Below are 24,078 nucleotides of genomic sequence, written 5' to 3' on the forward strand. Positions count from 1 at the left end.
ACAATATTCTGCTAATGCAGACACTCTTGTAATTTGGGACTATTAGGATTCAAATAGGCACATGGTTTATTTGCACAGAAAGTAGTGTTTTACACATCGGAAACATTTATTTCTGCGTAAAGTGCTGACTGCTGCATAGAAAGCGCCGTTTTCTCTTCAAACCAGCCACGTACACATTTTGTACAGAATAAATCCTGGATTGTGAATAATCTTGGAAAGCTATAGGACTTTTGAAGACTTTCTAGTAATGAGAAGAAAACGGCTGAAACTATTTATTGCTTCCTTTGAGAAGAAGCTTCGTGAAGAATTGTTTCTTCTCAAGAATCCCTAGACAGCAAAACAATGTACTTGTTCAGTCCATTTAGTCATGGTTCCATTGAGTTTCTCGAAATCCCAGCCGTTTCTCTCTTCGCCATTGTTTTGCATTGGATTGTGAGACTATACATTTTATTCCTACACTGAAATTCACACTTTTGAAGCATTTGATCGGCTTTGCACTTTTGTGCAATTTACCTCATTTATACACCCTTTCCCCACTGAATAATAGATGTTTCTGCCTACTTTTTTTTCCAATTAGGTTCATATCAATTAGCTGGTTGCATTTTAAGTGTGAACATTATACACTTCAATTTCTGAGAAGACTCTCCTTGAGTCTACCTATGTGCATATTCCAGCCAAGGCAGGGATTAATTCATGGCAAATCTCAAAACGAAACTTTCATCTAGATCAGGGGTCCCCAAACTAAGGCCCGGGGGCCCTTCAAGGTCATTTACCTGGCCCCCGCCCTCCGTTTTATAATATTATATTTTATATCAGTTTTAATAATATAACATATTAATAATATATTTAACACACTGGTGGCACAGTGTGTTAAGGCACTGAGCTGCTGGACTTGTGGACCAAAAGGTCCCAGGTTCAAATCCCGGGAGCAGAGTGAGCGCCCGCTGTTAGCCCCAGCTCCTGCCAACCTAGCAGCTCGAAAACATGCCAATGTAAGTAGATCAATAGGTACTGCTCTGGCGGGAAGGTAACAGCGCTCCATGCAGTTATGCCGGCCACATGACCTTGGAGGTGTCTATGGACAACACAGGCTCTTCGGCTTAGAAATGGAGATGAGCACCAACCCCCAGAGACGGTCACGACTGGACTTAACTTCAGGGGAAACCTTTACCTTTTTATAGACATATTATACTGATAATAATATTATCACATTATACAATATAATACTAATAATAATACCATATAATAATATTAATTATATGTTATATATTACATATAATACTAGCTGTGCCCGGCCACGCGTTGCTGTGGCGAAGTCTGGTGGTATGGGAAATAAAGTATTGAGGAATTGGTGGTAGTTAAAGTAAAGGGTAAAGGCTTTACCTTACATTAAGTCCATTATAAATGGGTTATATAGCTGTGTGGAAGGGCCTTGAGTCTACACTGCCATATAATCCAGTTAAAATGAGATAATCTGTATTTTATAGGCAGTGTGGAAGAGGCCTAAGTGAGGCCTAACTCTGCCTGTCCCCTGGGCTAAGTGGGTTGTTAGGAGACCAAGTAGGTGGAGCTTAGCCTTCTAACTGGCAGCAATTGGATAAAAACAATTATTCCCCTCCCTCTAATTAGGACTTTATTTTCCTTTTCTTTTTGTTGTATGAACGTAAAGGCATGGATGAGGGGTTGTGCTGCCAAGTTTAGTGTTTCTGGGATGTGTAGTTTTGTTCTTTTGTCCTAGGCCGAAATTTCATTACCCTTTTATATATATAGATTACAGTATAGTGGTATAGTTCAATATAGTAATATATAATGCTAATATTGTACTATGCTAATAATATAATATATTGTATGTACGTACAGGTGCTCTGAGTCCCCTTTGGGCTGAGAAGGGTGGGATATAAATGTAATAAATAAATGTAGTAAATGAATAAATAAATAATTTTAGACCTAGGCTTGCCCAAAGTCTGATATGACTTGAAGGCACACAACAACAACAATCCTAATTAACTTGACTATCTCATTGGCCAGAAGCAGGCCCACACTTCCCATTGAAATCCTGATAGGTTTATGTTGGTTAAAATTGTTTTCATTTTTAAATATTGTATTGTTCTTTCGTTGTTTTTGTAAGACATGTGCAGTGTGCATAGGAATTTGTTCGTTTTTTTTTTCAAATGATAATTCGGCCCCTCAACAGTCTGAAGGATTGTGGACCAGCCCTCTGCTTTAAAAGTTTGAGGACCCCTGATCGAGACCATTGAAACAATTATGCTGCTTTCATTTCCCTACCAAATGCAATGTTGTTGTCCTAGATTTTATGTGTAAAACTGACATTGTTTTCTTTCAACTGAGGGGAATTTACAGCTTAACACAATTTACAGCTGAAAGGAAAACACAGGCAGTGCCCAAGTTACAAACAAGAGAGGTACTGTAGGTTTGTTCTTGGGTTTTACGTCGGAACAGATATATTTTTAAGTGTAACTCCAGCCAAAAATATCTATTTTTGAGCTTTGGATCACTTAGGGAAGGGTAAACATCCTTGTGGTGTTTCCTTTGCTGTCTGTTCATAAGATTTCCCCTCACTTTCTGTCCCTGTGGGAATTGGATTTGGAAAAATTTGGCTTGTTGTGGAAACAAGGATTGGAAAGAACGCTTCAGTGGAAACCCCCTTTCCCGATGATAACTCTTTCAGGAGTGAATTTCCCTTCCTCCTGAGGAGAAGTAAGTAGTAAGTAAACTTTTATTACGGTCAATGACCAGCTCATATCAAGGGTACCCAGTCCTGTACATTCATATGAAACCCAAAGAGTTACAGTAGAGTCTCACTTATCCAACATAAACGGGCCAGCAGAATGTTGGATAAGCGAATATGTTGGATAATAAGGAGGAATTAAGGAAAAGCCTATTAAACATCAGATTACGTTATGATTTTACAAATTAAGCACCAAAACATCATGTTATACAACACATTTGACAGAAAAAGTAGTTCAGTACACAGTAATTCTATGTAGTAATTACTGTATTTACAAATTTAGCACCAAAATATCACGATGTATTGAAAAAATGCGTTGGATAACACATTGGATACAAAAATGTGTTGGATAATCCAGAACGTTGGATAAGCGAGTGTTGGATAAGTGAGACTCTACTGTATATAATAATAAAAAATCATTATAAAATCAAATCATTGACAAAATTTAAAATCTAGGCTAAAGACCACATACCAGTACTCAGCCCACAGAATCATCCACATAACACATACACATAACTGTAAATGTAAACGTGGGCGAAATGTCAGGAGAGAATACTTCTGGAGCATGGCCATACAGCCCAGAAAAAAACACAACAACCTTGTGATTCCGGCCATGAAAGCCTTCGACAACAATGTGCTAGGCTGCGTGGAGAACTCTGATGGCAAGTTGTGGCATTTTCTTTATCGTTGGTTTTAAGAGGAGAGTGGGAAATTATCTTGTCAGGTTTAGATGCAGTGCACTTGACCTCGGTGTAAAGGAGTTGAACTGAGGAAGGAAAAAAACTAAAGGAAATCCTACAGCAAGGCAGGCAGAACGCCAAGGAAGCTGATAGAGCTACTAATCAGAATATACACCAAGCTCAGCACAGTTGCAGACTCACAGAATCAGCTCATCTACCACTGATTCCCGAGAACCATTCTGGTCTTTGTTTTGTTTTGTTTTGTTTTGTTTGCACTGCCAGGCAATCAGCTAGAGCAAGTTTTCAGGCTCAGCAGTGATTTAAAATGTGGGCAAGCTATGCTTGCTTCTTGGGTCACACATTTGAAGACAATGACAGGTATGGGGAGCAACCTCTTCTATCAAAGCCCAAAGACAGCCCCTCCATTCCCCATCTTGTGGAACTTAAATACTGTATATACTCGAGTATAAGCCTAGTTTTCAGCCCTTTTTTTAGGACTAAAAAAGTCCCCCTCGGCTTATACTTGGGTGAGGGTCCTGGTTGGTTTATATTTGGGTCAGCTTATACTCAAGAATATATGGTACATTTATTATTTTTCTCTATTTTTATTGGTATTGTTACATTTATTATTTTACTCTATTATTATTGCATTTATTATTGTACTCTATTATTGTTGCTACTATTACATTTATTTTACTCTATTATTATTATTATTATTACATTTATTATTTCACTCTGATCTTATTATTATTACATTTATTATTCGATTCAGTTATTACAGTAGAGTCTCACTTATCCAAGCCTCGCTTATCCATGCCTCTGGATTATCCAAGCCATTTTTGTAGTCAATGTTTTCAATATACAGTAGAGTCTCACTTATCCAAGCTAAACGGGCCGGCAGAAGCTTGGATAAGCGAATATCTTGGATTACAAGGAGGGATTAAGGAAAAGCCTATTAAACATCAAATTAGGTTATGATTTTACAAATTTAGCACCAAAATATCATGTTTTACAACAAATTTGACAGAAAAGGTAGTTCAATATGCAGTAAGGTTATGTTGTAATTACTGTATTTACGAATTTAGCACCAAAATATCATGATATATTGAAAACATTGACTACAAAAATGGCTTGGATTATCCAGAGGCTTGGATAAGTGAGGCTTGGATTAGTGAGACTCTACTGTATTGTGATATTTTGGTGCTAAATTCGTAAATACAGTAATTACAACATAACATTACTGCGTATTGAACTGCTTTTTTCCATCAAATTTGTTGTATATGTTGAAGTGGGAATGATTGCATATAGAGTTGTTTAAATGTAATTGAGTCATGTGTGCAATGTGTGCTGTAGATTGCATCATACACTGTGTGCTGCCTACTATGCCAGTGTGTAAAGGGTTAAAGTTGGATTGCATCAGACAACAGAGGATGAGATAAATAGCCCTCTACTTCCTATCTCTGCCCCTTCCTGTGTGTGCCTGCGTGAGAGCTGTGTATTGTCTTGTGGATTTCCATTCGTAAGTAAACTTTTGATAGAAAACTGAAGACTGCAGTGTCGTCATTTATCCAGAGCTTCTTCGACAGAGACTTCTGCTGCGTGTGCCTAACGAACCACTCTGACAGTATAACATGATGTTTTGGTGCTTAATTTGTAAAATCATAACCTAATTTGATGTTTAATAGGCTTTTCCTTAATCTCTCCTTATTATCCAACATATCCGCTTATCCAACATTTTGCCGGCCCATTTACATTGGATAAGCGAGACTCTACTGTATTAAGCATTAAAAACATTTAAAACCAATTGCAATTATTGTAGAGACTCATCAGTTAAATAGTATATTTTGCTAAGCTTAGTCATCAGTGATAAACACGAGCCAGCGAGAAAATTCAGAGAAGTCTCCACAAAAAAAACACCCTGAAACAAAATAAAATCAAACAAAAAAAGTCTCCACTAATGCCCAGGAGGAACATGCTCAATTAAAAGTTGAGCATCAGCAGAGAAGTCTGTGGCCCTGATCCAAGCCGAGCCCGGTTTCAGTACTAAGTTGATGGGCAAAGGGGGCTGATTGGTAAAATTCCCCAGTACTGTTGAAGGCTTTCATGGCCGGGGTCACAAGGTTGTTGTATGTTTTCCGGGCTCTATGGCCATGTTCCAGAAGCATTCTCTCCTGACATTTTGCCCACATCTATGGCAGGCATCCTCAGAGGTTGTGAGGAGGTTGTGAGCCCAGAAAACATACAACAATTCCTCAGTACTATTACAAGGTATCAATGACTTGAAGTAACTTCAGGCTATGGCCAGTCATGGCACAATAGCGGGTCGAGTGGCTCTGCTGCAGAAACCTCTCCGTGTTGATGCTGGGCAGTGAGAGCAAAGACCAAGTGGATCTTTATTGGACTATATTGGTAGAGTGTGAATTGTCCTCTGCTCTTCTACATGGTAATTTGACTATACTGGAATATAGCATGGCAGTTGGACCGCATTGCAATATAGAACCTTACTGATGTATTGTGAATGTAGTGGTCTCATTCTGACAACACAAGAAATAACATATAAGGCTGGAACATCAGCAATAGAGGAAAGGTAGTAACATGAAACATGCTTTTTCACACATCGATAAACCACATGTGCCATGGCATGTGGCCAATGAAGCATGGTTTTTGTTGTTGCCATTTTGTCTTACCGCACTGGCTGATATTCATCTCCTGGATAGAGATGTGGCTGGTTTCCATGCTTGTGCAGCGCAACTCCTGGTACTGCAAATTGGCTTCACCTTTCTGCTGCCACAGCTGGATCCAACGGATATCGCAGCTGCAGTTGAAAATATTTCGTTCCAACCTCCTACACAAAAACAGAGTGTGAGACTGTGAGAAAGGAAAGGTGAAAAGAAGGTGAAGTACAAAAAGGCTTCTCTTAGCTGCATGGAATAATTTTGGCCAAGGAAAGGCATCGTTGAAAACAAAAGGGGCCAAGGCAGAGTACGGAGAAAATAAACTTGGCTGGGTGCAGAAAAAAAAACATATTGTATATGCTTCCATAACACAGACTAGCTCCAAGTGTCCCCAGTCATGTCCTAGCATGGAATTGAATCCATTTGAAATTTTATCCTAACGTTTTAGCCATGGTGCTAAATATTAACTTGCCAAGATTCAGCAACTTAAATACCTCTTTATAAAGTCTGGACAAAAACCCAAGAAGGTTTACCTTCCAACCAGGAGGAGATCACTGGCTTATTTTTTTATTTATTTCCTGTCAAAAGCATTGCATAATAAATACATTTAAAAGTGATGAAGTAAAGGAAATCACAAGCAACTAAATAGTTTTAGACCAAAAGCGGGCAACAGCGACCGCATTGTCCGTAGCTTTAAACAACTCCTCCTCCGTACATGAGACAGGACATTGTGGGCAAGCATACAATTATTATTGTAGTATATTTTTAGATTATTATATTATTATTATTATTATTATTATTATTATTATTATTCATGACTATATTGAAACTAGAATAGAGAGAAATCAGCGTGGAAACTGCAAGAGGTACCATAGATTGTTGTACATGGAAATAATTGTAGTAAATAGTTTTTGGTTTATTAAATACAGTTATATATTACAATTATATATTTTTGTTATTTAAACTATATATATTGTGAAATTATGGGGGGTTTTTCTCAAAGTGACACACCACCCAAGTCATGCTAGGTTTTTTGGTGAATTTTGACACACCAAGCGCAAAAGGTTGCCTATCATTGGTCTAGTGACACATTTAATTCCTAATTCAAGTGAGTGTGATGGTGGCACTATTAGAAAATCCCCAGCAAAGTTATGATCCCAATTTCTGAAATGTTACAATTGTAAGTTTAAGCCTGGTTGCTTGGTTCAACTAGAGTAGAGCCATGGATATAATGGTTTACTTGCATTCAGTAGCTAAGACAAGCAACTTGATTCAAGCTTCTGATAACAAATCTTAGATTCCACTAATTCACAAGGCCACTGACAATCTTGGTTGGAGGATGTTGGAGGTTACGGTCCAAAAAAGTGTTCAGTCAGCTGAGTTTTGTCACGTTTATCTTAAAGTCAGAGAATTATGACAAAGAAGAACATAGCTTCCCATTTATTTATTTATTTATTTACAGTATTTATATTCCGCCCTTCTCACCCCGAAGGGGACTCAGGGCGGATCACATTACACATATAAGACAAACATTCAATGCCTTTTAACATAGAACAAAGACAAGACAAACACGGGGCTCCGAGGTGGCCTCGAACTTATGACCTCCTGGTCAGAGTGATTCATTGCAGCTGGCTGCAGCTGGTTGCTCAACAGCCTACGCCACAGCCCATCCATCAGGAAGAGCTGGACATCCAAGAACAACAGGGAGAGAAGAATTTCTGGATATGCCCTTAATAACTGGAGAAGTTCCAATGGAAGTACGTTCTGGTTTTTAGTGGCAAAGAAATAGTTTAAGTCAGTGTGGGAAACAGTTCTTCTTGAAATGATCAGGGAACCCCTGCAGAAAATGGATTATATCTTTTTTTTCCTCCCAATCAATGAAAAGCAACAGAAAGCAAAGAGTAATGGTACCAAGTAATGTACCTGAAGTATATTCAACACTAATGAGTTACTTTACAGATTCTGCAAACAGCTACCTAATGTGTTAATGAACATTAAGAAGTTATTTTCACATACAGTCTCTTCCAAATCAGAGCCTGGAAAAGTTTGGGTTTTTTTTTTTTAGCACAGCTTCAAGAAACCACCCTTGGATCTTGTCTTATCCTCGTCATGAAAGAAAGAAAGAAAGAAAGAAAGAAAGAAAGAAAGAAAGAAAGAAAGAAAGAAAGAAAGAAAGAAAGAAAGAAAAGACCTGGCTATGCGAGCAAGCATTCAAAGAATACGTTTTGTTGGCTTCAACTCGGTCTGGACTAAGGTTTATGTACAAGGGTTTGTGGATGAATGGCTCAAGTATTTTGTATTATTTTAAATCTGTTTTTAATTGCTTATGTTTTATTCTTTTGTATGTATCTATATATATAAAAGAGTGATGGCATCATGGTGACCCACAAAACAACAAAACTACAGGCCCCCCAACCTCGAAATTTGACAACACAACCAATCATCCATGCCTCTAGGTTGATACAACAAAAAGAAAAGAAAAATAAAGTCCTAATTAGAGAGAGAGGAATAATTGCTTTTATCCAATTGCTGCCAGTTAGAAGGCTAAGCTCCTCCAACTTGGTCTCCTAGCAACCCAATAAAAAATAATAAAAAACACTAAAAAAATTAATACAATAAAATACTATAATAACAGAAAATAACTAAAAATAATACAAGAAAATAATAAAATATAATAAATAAAAATATAACTTACAATAAAATTAATAAAAAATGCAAATAACATCAAATAAAAATTACACAACAATTTTTAACCAATACCACCACCACTTTGCCACAGCAACGCGTGGCCGGGCACAGCTAGTTGTTGTATATTGGCATCGAATTCTGCCAGTTTCGTAAGCCGCCCTGAGTCCCTTCGGGTGAGAAGGGTGGGATAGAAATGATGGAAATAAATAATGAATAAATAAACACACACACTCCCACTCCCATATAAACATTTGAGGTATATTGCATTCGCGATTTTTCTCAGTCTTTTGTGACTTATTGTATCAGGTGACTGACAAAAAAAGATGCATACTCTTTTTGTCAAATTCTCAATAGCCTATATATAAAGCCTTGTTGCTTTGTGCAGCTATTGTCAATGTCGTGCAGAGGCGCTGCTCCACAACTAGCCTAAAAATGATTCTTGCAAATGTGAAAACTCTCAAGAAAAACAGCAGGAAATGCCTCCGCATCTCATTATCAAGAAGGATTTACACCTCTAAAACACAAACACTCTACATACCATCTTCTCTTTCTTTTAGCTCATGGGGATGAGAGGGGAGAGTTAGACTTCCTGATGCTCCTTCCTGACTATGGGTCGTGACTCCTTGTTCGGTGCAAGAAAACAGCAGCCTCGGCAGCTTAGGGCCAGCGGCGCCAGGAAGGTCCCTGCTGGGTGCATCTACACTGTAGAATTAATGCAATTTAGCACCTCTTTAACACCCATGGCTCAATGCTATGAAATCATCAGAGATGAAGTTTTACAAGGTCTTTGCCTTGGGTTATTGTATGTTTTCTAGGCTGTATGGCCATGTTCCAGAAGTATTCTCTCCTAACATTTCACCCACATCTATGGCAGGCATTCTCAGAGGTTGTGAGGTATGCCTGTAAGGATGCCTGCCATAGATGTGGGCGAAACGTCAGGAGAGAATACTTCTGGAACATGGCCATACAGCCCGGAAAACATACAACAACCCTGTGATCCCGGCCATGAAAGCCTTCGAGAACACATATTTTGCCTTGTTGATGAAATAGCATTGGAAGCATACGAGAAGCTTGGCCTCTCACTGAACATCGAGAAAACCAAAGTGCTCTTCCAACAAGCACCAGCTACTCCCTCTGCAATGCCAGGAATACAACTTAATGGTGCAACATTAGAAAACGTTGACCATTTCCGCTACCTTGGCAGCCACCTCTCCACAAAAGTCAACATCAACACTGAAATACAACACCGCCTGAGCTCTGCGAGTGCAGCATTTTTCCGTATGAAGCAGAGAGTGTTTGATGACCGGGACATCCGTAGAGAGACCAAGGTGCTTGTTTACAAAGCCATTCCCCTCCCAACCCTGCTCTACGCCTGCGAAACGTGGATGGTCTATAGACGTCACACCAAACTCCTGGAGCGTTTCCATCAGTGTTGCCACAGGAAAATCCTGCAAATCCTTTGGGAAGACAGGCGGACAAACGTCAGTGTGCTGGAAGAAGCAAAGACCACCAGCATTGAAGCGATGCTCCTACGCCATCAACTCCGCTGGACTGGCCACGTTGTCCGAATGCCCAAAGACCACCGTCTCCCAAAGCAGCTACTCTACTCCGAACTCAAAAACGGGAAACGTAATGTTGGTGGGCAGGAAAAGAGATTTAAAGATGGGCTTAAAGCCAACCTTAAAAATTGTTGCATAGACACTGAGAACTGGGAAGCCCTGGCCCTTGAGCGCTCTAATTGGGGGTCTGCTGTGACCAGCAGTGCTGTGGAGTTCGAAGAGGCACAAATGGAGGGCTTAAGGGAGAAACGTGCCAAGAGGAAGGAGCGTCAAGCCAACCCTGACCGAGACCGCCTTCCACCTGGAAACCAATGTCCTCACTGCGGAAGGGAGAACATGCAGATCAAGAATAGGTCTCTTCAGCCACCTAAGAACCCACCCCCAAGACACCAAGGATGGAAGACTATCGTCCTCGAGCTACGAGGGATCGCCTAAGAAGAAGAAGAAGAAGAAGGTGTCAATCAAACTACAAGTGCCATCATTCCATAGCATTGAGCTATAAAAGTTAAAGTTGTGCCAAACTGCATTAATGGTGTAGATCAGGCATGAGCAAACTAAGGCCCGGGGGCTGGATGCGGACCCCTGGGTGCTTACCTCAGGCCTTCCTCATTTCCCGTATCCTTTCGGCATAAGGATATGGTGACCTGCTACATCCTTATGTAGAAAGGATGGAGAGGAAGACACAGAAGCTGAGAGCCCTCTGGAGTGCTCTCATCACTGCATGTCTTGCCCTACTTCACTGCATGTCTTGCCCTAAGGACGATGTGAGAGTCCCTGTCCTTATGCTGAGAGGAAGGCCCGAGGAAGGCACATAGTGGCTGGGAGCCCTCAAGAGCACTCTTGGCCATCACCTGTCTTGCCTTCCTACTGGCATAATACAAGAGGACAGCCCAAAGATCGGGAGAGGGGGATCGGAGAGGAGGATCAGAGAGGAGGATCGGAGAGGAGGATCAAGGCACTCGCCACATGTCTTGTTTTCCTTCCGACATCTTTATGCCAGGAAGACAACCTGAGGATGACCTGGGCCCTACCTGTTAGGGATTCCTCTTCTTCAGAAGAAAAAGGGGAGCAGGAAAGTGTTCATGAATCAGAGGGGCAGTAGGAATCTGAGGAGGAGAGTTTGCAAGTACCCACATTTCAGGAGAGGCGAAAGGAAGCAGAGCAGAGCGTCCTTCAGCCAGAATATTTATTTATTTACAGTATTTATATTCCGCCCTTCTTTCTCACCCCGAAGGGGACTCAGGGTGGATTACAACGAACACATATATGGCAAACATTCAATGCCAACAGACAAACAACATACAGTATAGACAGACACAGAGGCATTTTAACATTTTTCCAGCTTCACGATTCCGGCCACAGGGGGAGTTGTTGTTTCACCGTCCACTAGTGGCTGTACTTCCTCATTCCTTTCCTTGTGTTTTGCTGGCAGTTTTATGGTGTTGTAAATTAGTTAAATTAGCCTCCCGCATAAAGCGTACCTAAATTTCCCTACTTGACAGATGCAATTGTCTTTTGGGGCTGGATAGGTCAACAGCAAGCCAGGCTATTTAATGGTCGGGGGCTTAACCCGACCCGGGCTTTGAACTCATGACCTCTCAGTCAGTAGTGATTATTGCAGCTGGTTACTAGCCAGCTGCGCCACAGCCCGGCCCAGAATAGCTGCCAAAAATTCAGCTGAGTAATTGGGAACTGGCCTGGCAGCTGTGACGGGACTCAGGGCTCTAAAGCAGAAGCAGGTGCAGCCAGCTCTTGCTGGTAACAAACTGACTCTTTGCTCCCCTTGTGCCTGCTTCAAGTCTGCATCTGGAAAACTGCTCCTAAGGATTTATTGTTGTTTCTTTGTCTGAAGTAAGACTGCTATTTGATTTGAGAATTTATCAGAGACTAAGAACTGTGCTTGTCCTAAGACTTCCTTGCTTCATTTTGCATTATTCCACTGAGTGTGCTGTACTTTATGTTTTAATGAAGTAAAGCAGTTTTCATTTACTTACCACAGTGTTTTAAGGCTGTTCTTGAAAGACAAAACAGGACACTACCTCACCCACACCTGGCCCAGCCCTTTTCAAGGCCCTCCCCATCCCGGGCCCATCCAGTCCAGCACATTCCTGGTTAGCCTCTCTCTCAGCCGAGCCCATTATGTGGCCCCAAAACAAAAAAGTTTGCCCATGTCTGGTGTGGATGCACTCTTAGTTGATTAATTTCCTTACAGTCCTGCAATAATACAGAGAAGAATAGCTGAGAGTCCATTGCCTCCTAATAATAATGAGGCAGATATGTTTTTGTCTAGGCAAGCATCTGTTTGTACATGCTCTGAACACCTTCGCATTTGCAGTGATCCTATGTAGCACCTTCCTTTCATATACCCCCTTCCCTTCTTGTCCAGACATGTTCAATGCATTCAAGACTCTATCCGTAATACTCTGTCTTAACACATAGACTCAGAGTTCATGCTGCTTGGGGACATGAGGCAACCAGCATCATGCATTTTAATTGAAGGAAAAAGCCATCTTAGTATATATACAGTGATCCCCCATCAACCTGGCAGGGCAAGGCAGATGGGAATTCTACTTTTTAATGGACTCCATTTAAAAGACACTTGCATTTTACATACTGATAATTTTATTATTATTATTATTGATCTCTCTCTCTCTCAGCTAGGAGTCATATTACTTGATACTCCCCTCCTCAGAGTGCTGTAAGGTCCCCTACAAAATTTGATTGATCCCTTGAGGAAAATGTTGAAGCGAAAGAGACCATTTGGATATTGTGAGAAATTGGAAAATAAAAATATGGAAGTGCTGAGAATTGTAGACTGTTCAGTAATCTAGGTTGTGCCTCCTGAAGCCCAGGAATCTATAAAACTAAAATACCAAAGCAAGATCCTCCACTAGATATGGGGAAATATTGCCCACCCTGCCTAAACAATGTTTACAGATTGTGGGAGGCCAAATTCAAATACAGTAGAGTCTCACTTATCCAAGCCTCGCTTATCCAAGCCTCTGGATAATCCAAGCCATTTTTGTAGTCAATGTTTTCAATATATCGTGATATTTTGGTGCTAAATTCATAAATACAGTAATTACAATATAACATTACTGCGTATTGAACTACTTTTTCTGTCAAATTTGTTGTATAACATGATGTTTTGGTGCTTAATTTGTAAAATCATAACCTAATTTGATGTTTAATAGGCTTTCCCTTAATCTCTCCTTATTATTCAAGATATTCGCTTATCCAAGCTTCTGCCGGCCCATTTAGCTTGGATAAGTGAGACTCTACTGTATCTAAATAGTCAAAGATTCTCCTCCCTCCTCTGCAAGGTACAGTTTCCACTAACTGTAGCTTGTTGTTATTTTAGAGACTGCAGATAAATTAAGAGCAATTGTTCCTTATCTGGAGGTTTCTCTACCATGGAAACAAAGTGTTCCAGCCTCAAGGCTGCTACACCACTTGGAAGCAAGAGTATACTATGCATTTATGAGGCTGAGCTGCAAAAGCATAAAACTATTCATTGCCTATTATACATCTGGAAACTCAAAACTTTTATGAGTTTATACCTAGGGTCAATGCAACTATGGTTTCATGGTATATCTGCACTTAATATTTGACATTGCAAGTGTTCTGAGAATGACTTCAAGTGTTGTCGAAGGCTTTCATGGCCGGGATCACAAGGTTGTTGTATGTCTTTTGGGCTGTGTGGCCATGTTCCAGAAGTATTCTCTCCTGACGTTTCGCCCACATCTACGGCAGGCATCCTCAGAGGTTGTGAGGTAGGGATAAACTAAGTAAGGAAAGAATATATATCTGTGTAGAGTCCAGGGTGTGGCCAGAGTCCTTTGTCACTGGGAAGCCAGCATTAATGTTTCAGTTAATCACCCTGATTAGCATTGGAAAGGTTTTTGTCTCTTGCCTGGGGGCATCCTTTGTTCAGTCATTAGCTGTCCTCTGCCCTCAGAGTGTTGGTTCCCATCTACTGTTTTGATTTTAGAGTTTTCTAATACTGGTAGCCAGATTTTGTTCATTTTCATGGTTTCTTCCTTTCTGTTGAAGTTGTCCACATGCTTGTGGATTTCAATGGCTTCTCTGTGTAGTCTGACATGATAGTTGTTGGAGTGGTCCAGCATTTCTGTGTTCTCAAATAATATCCTGTGTCCGGGCTGCTTCATCAAGTGCTCTGCTATGGCTGATTTCTCTGGTTGAATTAGTCTTGAATTAGTGATAGTCTCACTTATCCAACACTCGCTTATCCAATGTTCTGGATTATCCAACACATTTTTGTATTCAATGTTTTCAATACATTGTGATATTTTGGTGCTAAATTCGTAAATACAGTAATTACAGCACAACATTACTGCGTATTGAACTACTTTTTCTGTCAAATTTGTTGTATAACATGATGTTTTGGTGCTTAATTTGTAAAATCATAACCTAATTTGATGTTTAATAGGCTTTTCCTTAATCACTCCTTATTATCCAACATATTCGCTTATCCAACATTCTGCCGGCCCGTTTATGTTGGATAAGTGAGACTCTACTGTATACACACACACACACACACACACACACACACACACACCTCTCGTTTCCTATGAAAATGTCATCATTCATTTTGTGTAGACGAACAGTCGAAGTGAAACGATAGCAAGAAGGAAATGAAGGAAAAAATTTCACGCACATCTCTAGTAGGTAATAACTATGTATGAAGCCAAACAGTATTGTGGCCTTAAATTTTGTAATGCAGATGTTAATTGACAGGACGTATAGCCATTCCTTCCAAAAGAGCACCAAAAATGAAAGGTGCACGTGGTCTCTGTCCTCACTACCGTGTTTCCCCGAAAATAAGACAGTGTCTTATATTAATTTTTGCTCCCAAAGATGTGCTAGGTCTTATTTTCGGGGGATGTCTTATTTTTCCATGAAGAAGAATTCACATGTATTGTTGAACAAAAAAAAAAAGAACATTTATTATATACTGTACAGTAGTTGTCATCACAAACTAGCATAACCAGACGAACTGTGAATCCTATCAAGAATTTCTTGCTACTACCAATATTTCCATGTACAACACTCTATGGTACGTATATTTACTGATCCTGCATGCTCTGGTGTTCTGTTCAATGGGCATGCTTCCAAACAAAAACTTTGCTAGGTCTTACTTTCGGGGGAGGCCTTATATTTAGGAATTCAGCAAAACCTCTACTAGGTCTTATTTTCTGAGGATGTCTTATTTTAGGGGAAACAGGGTAGGCTACAACATTTCCTGTTCCCATGAGCTTTCCAAGGCCCTGGCCTAGCAGTCCACACTTTTCTGAGAAGGAATCTGAATCAGTTTGAATGCACCGCCCAGAAATCAGGATGCAAGGAGGAGCTACCATCACAAAACCTCAGAGCAGAACTGTGCGCAATAAAACGCTTCCTTCCCAGATCTTTCTTAATACATTAATCTGTGCCATGAATAATACAACAGCTATGTGCCTCCATGTGGACTTTACCAATGGTTTGTTTCAGCGGTATCAGTGATGTAACACATCCTAATCGCCGTGCCCAAGAGAGCTTTTGTGCAAATTAACTCCCAGCGTTTTAGTGGACATGCTAGGCATCATCAGTGAATGGGAGTTCTGCTACATGAGGGACATGGAATAGGTTGAAATTCCTTTTTAAAAAAATACCGTATATACTCAAGTATAAGCTGACCCGAATATAAGGCGAGGCACCTAATTTTACCGGAGCCTCTGGTGGCCTAGGGGATAAAAGCCTTGTGATTTGAAGGTTGGGTTGCTGACCTGAAGGCTGCCAGGTTCGAATCTCACCCGGGGAGAGCGCGGATGAGCTCCCTCTATCAGCTCCAGTTCCATGCGGGGACATGAGAAAAGCCTCCCACAAGGATGGTAAAACATCAAAACATCCGAGCAATGTCCCCTGGGCAACGTCCTTGCAGACGGCCAATTCTCTCACTCCGGAAGCAACTCGGTTGCTTCTGACACAAAAAAACAACAACAACAAAAACCTAATTTTACCACATAAAAACTGGGGAAACATTGACTCCAGTATAAGCCGAGGGTGGTAAATTTCAAAATAAAAATAGATACCAATAAAATTACATTAATTGAGGCATCAGTAGGTTAAATGTTTTTGAATATTTACATAAAGCTCTAATTTAAGATAAGACTGTCCAACTCTGATCAAATCATTATTCTCATCTTCTTCAAGGTAAATGTGCTTATGTATCCCTTTAACAATAATAGAGTAAAATAATACATGTAATAATAATAATAATAATAATAATAATACAGGAAAATAATACATGTACAGTAGAGTCTCACTTATCCAACATCCACTTATCCAACATTCTGGATTATCCAATGCATTTTTGTAGTCAATGTTTTCAATACATCATGATATTTTGGTGCTAAATTCGTAAATACAGTAATTACTACATAGAATTACTGCCTATTGAACTACTTTTTCTGTCAAATTTGTTGTATAACATGATGTTTTGGTGCTTAATTTGTAAAATCATAACCTAATTTGATGTCTAATAGTCTTCTCCTTAATCTCTCCTTATTATCCAACATATTCACTTATCCAACGTTCTGCCGGCCTGTTTACTGTAATAACAATAATACAGTATTATTATTATAATAAATACAGGAAAATAATACAAGTAATAATAAATAGAGTAAAATAATAAATGCAATAATAATAATATCAGTGAAATAATAAATGTATTATTATTATTATTATTATTATTATTATTATTAATAATAATAATAATAATAATAGAGTAAAATAAATGTAATAGTAGCTACAATATTAGAGAAAAATGATAAATGTAATAATACCAATAATAATAGAGAAAAATAATAAATGTAATAATGCCAGTAATAAGAGAGAAAAAGAATAAATGTACCATATATTCTCAAGTATAAACTGAACGAATATATGACAACCAGGATCCTCACCCGAGTATAAGCCGAGGGGAGCTTTTTCAGTCTTAAAAAAAGGGCTGGAAAACTAGGCTTATACTCGAGCATATACAGTACAGTAGAGTCTCACTTATCCAACATAAACGGGCCAGCAGAACGTTGGATAAGCGAATATGTTGGATAATAAGGAGAGATTAAGAAAAAGCCTATTAAACATCAAAATAGGTTATGATTTTACAAATTAAGCACCATAACATCATGTTAAACAACAAATTTGACAGAAAAAGTAGTTCAATATGCAGTCATGTTATGTTGTAATTACTGTATTTACGAATTTAGCACCAAAATATAACGATGTATTGAAAACATTGACTACAAAAATGTGTTGGATAATCCAGAACGTTGGATAAGCGAGTGTTGGATAAGTGAGACTCTACTGTACATTGATTTCAGTTGCTGTTCTGAATTTTGCAATATTCATCCAAGGCAGTGGTTCTCAACCTGGGGTCCCCAGATGTTAAACTATCTGGGATTTATGGGAGTTGTAGGCAAAAAAATTAAAAAATCAAAAAAATCTGGAGAACCAGTAATCCAAGGCATCTGCAATAATTTGAATATTAGACCAGAACTCCAAGAAATCAGAATGTGATCCCACTGTGTGAAGAAGGCAAAGGCAAATCTCTGAATAAATCCTGCCAGGAAAAGCTAGAAGAAAGCTGCCATAAATCTGATTGAATTCAAGACACATAAGAACTCAAACTGTGCTATTCCAGCATGCCAAGGATGTGTGGTCTTCCTGTCTACTATTGCAAAATTTCCTAGGTCTCTTCACCAGATTATGTAGCCAACACATTATGGTTACATTAGAAGTTATCTTTAAAGGAAGCAAATCTAGCATGGGCAACTTTCTTTCATATCATAAGACATTTTTCTGGAAACAATGTGAGCAGTGTTTCTATCTGCTACATTGCTTATTCTTTCACCAAAGTGTTGCATTCTGCATTGGGAAATGTCAACAAGTGTGGAAGGATTCAGGGTTAGTGTTTAGGTTTCACCAAAATTGTTATGAATTAATGTTTCAAGGTTCAATCGAATCAGGAAGCAAGCTGAGCATGAAATGTAAATTCTTGTTTATTTCATTCTTGCATCTGAGAATGGAAAAAACAAACCAAAACAAAAATGCTCTCCCTGCTGAGCAAGGTTATACTAGGTTTTGTACATGTACAATTATTTTTCACATTTAAGGATTCTCTATTTGCAAAAATGTAATTTCTGAAACCCTATTCTGCACGAACCATTATTTATTGTTTTTAAATAATTTTTATTGTAAGAATGAGATTTTAAAAAATACAGTAGAGTCTCACTCATCCAAGCCTCACTTATCCAAGCTTCTGGATTATCCAAGCCATTTTTGTAGTCAATGTTTTCAATGCATTGTGATATTTTCGTGCTAAATTCGTAAATACAGTAATTACTACATAGAATTACTGCCTATTGAACTACTTTTTCTGTCAAAGTTGTTGTATGACATGATGTTTTGGTGCTTAATTTGTAAAATCATAACCTAATTTGATGTTTAATAGGCTTCTCCTTAATCTCTCCTTATTATCCAACATATTCACTTATCCAACGTTCTGCCAGCCCGTTTATGTTGGATAAGTGAGACTCTACTGTATAATTTACAGTATTTATGTTCTACCCTTCTCTCCCCGAAGGGGACTCAAGGTGGATCACAATACACACATATACATGGCAAACATTCAGTGACATTAGACATACAACATATATAGACGGACACATATAGACAGACACAGAAGCAATTTAACATTCCAGCTTCATGAAGGTATGTATTAAAACATTGACTACAAAAATGCATTGGATAATCCAAAACGTTGGATAAGTGAGACTCTACTGTAATTATAAATTAATTCTACCACAGTGTTATGGACTTTCCCTATGAGTCTGTCTCCAGTCTAACCATTTGCCTCCATCAAAATGTATGCTGAAACTGGGCCATGAAAGAGTATGTGACCATCCATTAGCACGAGCAATCAGTTCCAAATTCAGCATTTTAGTTGTTTTATTTTTACAGTTTTGACAGAAAAAGCACACCCACACATGCTGAGATTACACTCGTCATATCCAAATACAGTAGAGTCTCACTTATCCAACATCCTGGATTATCCAACGCATTTTTGTAGTCAATGTTTTCAATGCATTGTGATATTTTGGTGCTAAATTCGTAAATACAGTAATTACTACATAGCATTAATGTGTAATGAACTACTTTTTCTGTCAAATTTGTTGTCTAACATGTTTTGGTGCTTAATTTGTAAAATCATAACCTATTTTGATGTTTAATAGGCTTTTTCTTAATCTCTCCTTATTATCCAACATATTCGCATATCCAACGTTCTGCCGGCCCGTTTATGTTGGATAAGTGAGACTCTACTGTATTCCCATTTGCGGGACTGGCCTTTATTTTCCCAAGAGTCACATTTCAGCTCTATTGATCACAGGTAAGGATGTGGTGCAGCGTGTTAAAGTGCCGAGCTGCTAAACTTGCAGACCAAAAGGTCACAGGTTCGAATCCAGGGGGCGGGGTGAGCGCCCACTGTTAGCTATAGCTTCTGCCAACCTAGCAGTTTGAAAACATGCAAATGTGAGTAGATCAATAGGTATCACTCTGGCAGGAAAGTAATGGTGCTCCATGCAGTCATGCCGGCTACATGACCTTGGAGGTGTCTACGGACAACACCAGCTCTTCGGATTAGAAATGGAGATGAGCACTAACCCGCAGAGTAGGACACGACTGGACTTAACGTCAGGGAAAACCTTTACCTTTATCTTTAAGGATGGAAGGAATGGTCCCATAATCCTCTGGGGGTAATCCTACCTAACATACATGCTTTTATTTCCAACGCAAAACTCTTTTGAAAACTCAACAAAACAGGTCACCAGGGCAGCACTCCATTGATTTCATGTCCACTTATTCTTCACATTCAGCAGTGAATGCTTAATCTATAATTCAGGAAGCTGCAGGCCTGCTAGACCCAAAGGGAGATGCAAGTCCACCTCCTAGGCAGTGAAATAATAAAAGCACTTTTGCTGTCACAGAGAAGGCAAATCAACAAGTCTACAGTTCTACCAGGGCCAAAGCCAAGAATGGGCACAGCCCATGTTACTAAGGTGCCAACCAATGCTCTCTTTTGAATGATCAATATTCTAAGGTTCCAGTAAATCAACAGTCATACATTGTGTGTTAATGTGGGATTTGTGTATAGATAGTGTTTGAATGAAATTTGTGCCTTGCCAGTATTGCATACTGATTGCATCATCCAGAGTGTACTATAGTCTGGAAAGAGTTAATTGCTGAGAAGCTGTGTTGACCTTGATGTGTGGCTGGAACTGGGGAGTGTCCAGACACAAGTGTGTATGCATTACTGATTGCATCAGTTCAGTTCTGCTGTCTGTTGAGTAGAGTCAAGTCCTGTGTTTGTCTGCAAGTCTGTTTGTATTGTACAGTAAAACTTTGTATATAGTTTTACCAACGTCTCTGGGTGTCACTTCGTTCTGCGTTCCACTAATTCCATCCAACTACTGCTGCGCTGCTATTACTCTGACATTGTGAACCCCAAGTATTAGAAAACAGTATATTCTACTTTGCAGCACCAACTCATATAAGAGAAGAGCGAGGAGAGAAGTGAGATTCAGACTATTCGTGTTGTCTGATATTATAACTCTTCATTCAAATGCTTGCAATTCCGCGGAGACAAAAATGAATTCACAGAGAAGCTCAATTTGTGGGAGACAAAGACAAATGTGCCACAGTTTCCCCCTCCATGTTCGAATTGAAGGACAGGGTATAAATAGAATCACAGAATCATAGAGCTGGAAGGGAGCCATATGGACCATCAGGTCCAACCCACCGTTCCATGCAGGATCGGCACCTAAAGTACACCCAGAAAGTAGCTCTCTCTACTCTAAATCTATACACATAATAAAAGTGAAGATGTGTGTGTGTGTATATGGAGACAGCCTCCTGCCTCCACAAATAGGCTATAGTTTCACTGAGCAGGAGACACATATGGCCCTCCCTCATCTGACATTGCACATTATAGTGAGAACATGAACATGTAGCCCAATGTCAGGATGCAATCGTCCAGCATTCACACTAGCTGAACTATTCCCATCCTGCCAAAAGCCATTGGGGTGGAGATAACCTAAATGATAAGAACCATCTGGCTAGGAGGATTGATTTATGGCCATGATCTGGTTTTCAAGCCTGGGAAAGGACTATCGACAGACAAGTGTGAATGTGGAAGGGGGGCTGGGGGGAAGTAGTAGCTTGATATGCTAAGGTCTGGGTGGAAGTTGATTAGTAACAGCTTTGTGCTCATCTTGATGAAGGTGTATTGGGAAAGTATAATACTTGTATTGGAAACTATATATTGAATGTAATCATGTTAAGAAATAGAAATAGTAAAAATGTAATCACAAGCAGAATTGTGTGCCTATAGCCCAAAAATACACTCTGCTCAGAAAATAATTGTCTTCCTATAAGCAAGACCAAAGTTCACCCTGAGTGCCAGGGACATATGTTAAGTGTCAACAAGAGTAGATAAGCTAATGGACAAAAGACAAATTAAGGCTTTTTGGGATGCCAAGATAAGACCTGGCGCCATGGAGGAGTGCTAATGACTCTCTGACAGCTAAGATAGGGAGGAAATTCCTTAATTAATGGATCCTGAGAGCTTAGATGGGAATTCCAGAGATAAGGCAAATGGAGGGTCAGAGGTCTTGAAAGAGTCTATATTTTAGGAAAATGCAAAGGTAGTTTTAGTTAAGTGCTGAGTAAGACTTTTTTGACACTAATTGGTGATGGATAATACCTATGTGACGTAGATAGAGGAAGGCCAAAATAGTATGTAAGGATCTGTGTTCCTTTGTCTAGGTACCTTCGCTTTCCTGATTACAGGGGAAGGTCTTTTCTATTCATTTCCCTCCTAGATGTTCTGTTTTTCCTCCAGCATAGACATCCCAGGGTTCCTTAATTTGCATGACCCCGCCCACTGCCTCTCCCTTAACCCTTTCCTACCCTTTCCTATGGCACACAGTTAACAGAGAAATTGATCGGCAACTGAACAAGAGGTTTGAGGAGAATCACCATGATTTACAGGAGTTGTACTTGACCTACATCCAGAGAGCATTGTGAACTCAACCAACGATGGATCTGGACCAAACTTGACACAGATGATGGGACTTCAAGTCCCTTCACTGATACTGTGACCCTCACATACAATGGACTGGGACCATACTTGGCACAGACAAACCCCATGACCAACTGAACATACTGCAGGGGTTAGTGGCATGGACCTTGATTTTGGGAGTTGTAGTTCACCTGCATCCAGAAACTCAGATCTGGACCAAACTAGGCACACAGACCCAATATGGTCAACTGTGCATACAGGCCTGGTTTGGGGGTGATTGACCTCGGATCTGGGAGTTGTAGTTCACCTTTATCCAGAGAGCTCTAAACCCAGCTGACGACGGATCTGGACCAAACTTACCTACCACCAAACTTACCTACGATATTACCTACCACCCCCAAATAAATAATACCTTCTTCCAATAACCCAAGCACTGCCGGGTCCCCAAGCTGGTAAATAATAAACCAGAAACCAGAGGAGTTTAGTGAACCGTCAATCCGAAGAGCATATCTGTCAACACGAGTTGTATATGTGCATAGAATTTAGTGCTAGCATTTATGTGGGTTTTCCCCCTCCTCCAGAGATTTTTGTAAACTACTGTGATAGCCAAAGGTCAATTAGGAGATTCTGACAGATTGAATTCAGCATTCACTACACAGACAAAAATGAATACATTTCTAGCCTTTCTTGTTCCTAAGGTAAGCTTGGAAAGGTGTGAACAATGCCCGCTCACATCACAAAGCATTTATACATTACAATGAAGTGTCCGCAGCCAGAAACGTAGTCACTCATGCATTCGTTTGTGCATTCAACTCATACTGGATAAGATTTCATTGTGACACCCAATAGGAGAGACCTGCAGGCACAATTAATTGGGCTTTCAGGGATGCGGGTTGTCAACAGTTGTTCTAAGGACTGAACATTTTTAATAAAAGGAAGGGTTTATTTGAACTTTTTTTTCTCCCCTAAAATAATAGGATGCTGCAGTAATCTGCTAGATTTGATCTCCAGTGGAGACAGTGAAGCTCTCCAGATACGGAGTAGTACTATAACCTTTCATTCTGACAGATTTCTGTCCAATTTTATTTCTGTTAGAAAAATGAAATGCTGTGGCAATTGGTACACAAACGGCTTCGTGATATCAGTCCAAAGGCTCCAGCAATCAAACCTATTTTTTTTTCTCAAAGATCTGCCACAAACTCAGAAATGTCCCTTCAGTGTACAAGTGAAACTGACCAAGTGCATTGACCCCCACAGTAAAGAGAAAAATCAGTGTCATGTATTTATTAGTGTGATTCAAGTACTAGATTAGGATTCGGAGAGATAAGGGTTTAAGTCCTCACTCAGCCATGGAAAATCATAAAATGACCTCAGGGAAGCCACACTCTCTTATGCTGAGAGGAAAGCAATGGCAGAATCCTGTTGAACAAAGCTTGGCAAATAAAGCCCTAAAGCAAAGTCAAATTGAAGGCATATCTCCGTGGAGGCTGTCTCCGTGTCATTTTATGTGGCCCTCCAGATGCTAGTCTACAACCCCTGAATTGTTGTGATTCAGTCTGATGATGAAGGGGGATTGGGGTTTATGCAG

The 24,078-nt window shown here is 39.7% G+C and overlaps 1 protein-coding gene across 6 annotated transcripts in view; it reads right to left on the minus strand.

Annotated features, from left to right (window-relative positions):
* Positions 1 to 24,078, minus strand: part of ntrk3 (neurotrophic receptor tyrosine kinase 3) — a 707,738-nt gene that overhangs the window by 407,847 nt on the left and 275,813 nt on the right. For all 6 annotated transcript variants that reach the window (XM_062963028.1, XM_062963030.1, XM_062963029.1 and 3 more), the window contains exon 5: positions 6,117 to 6,274. In XM_062963028.1, the coding sequence (XP_062819098.1) occupies positions 6,117 to 6,274 (158 nt within the window). The remainder of the gene's footprint in view (positions 1 to 6,116; positions 6,275 to 24,078) is intronic.

Source organism: Anolis carolinensis, unplaced genomic scaffold (genome assembly GCF_035594765.1).
Source record: "Anolis carolinensis isolate JA03-04 unplaced genomic scaffold, rAnoCar3.1.pri scaffold_11, whole genome shotgun sequence".
NCBI classification, from domain to species: domain Eukaryota; kingdom Metazoa; phylum Chordata; class Lepidosauria; order Squamata; family Dactyloidae; genus Anolis; species Anolis carolinensis.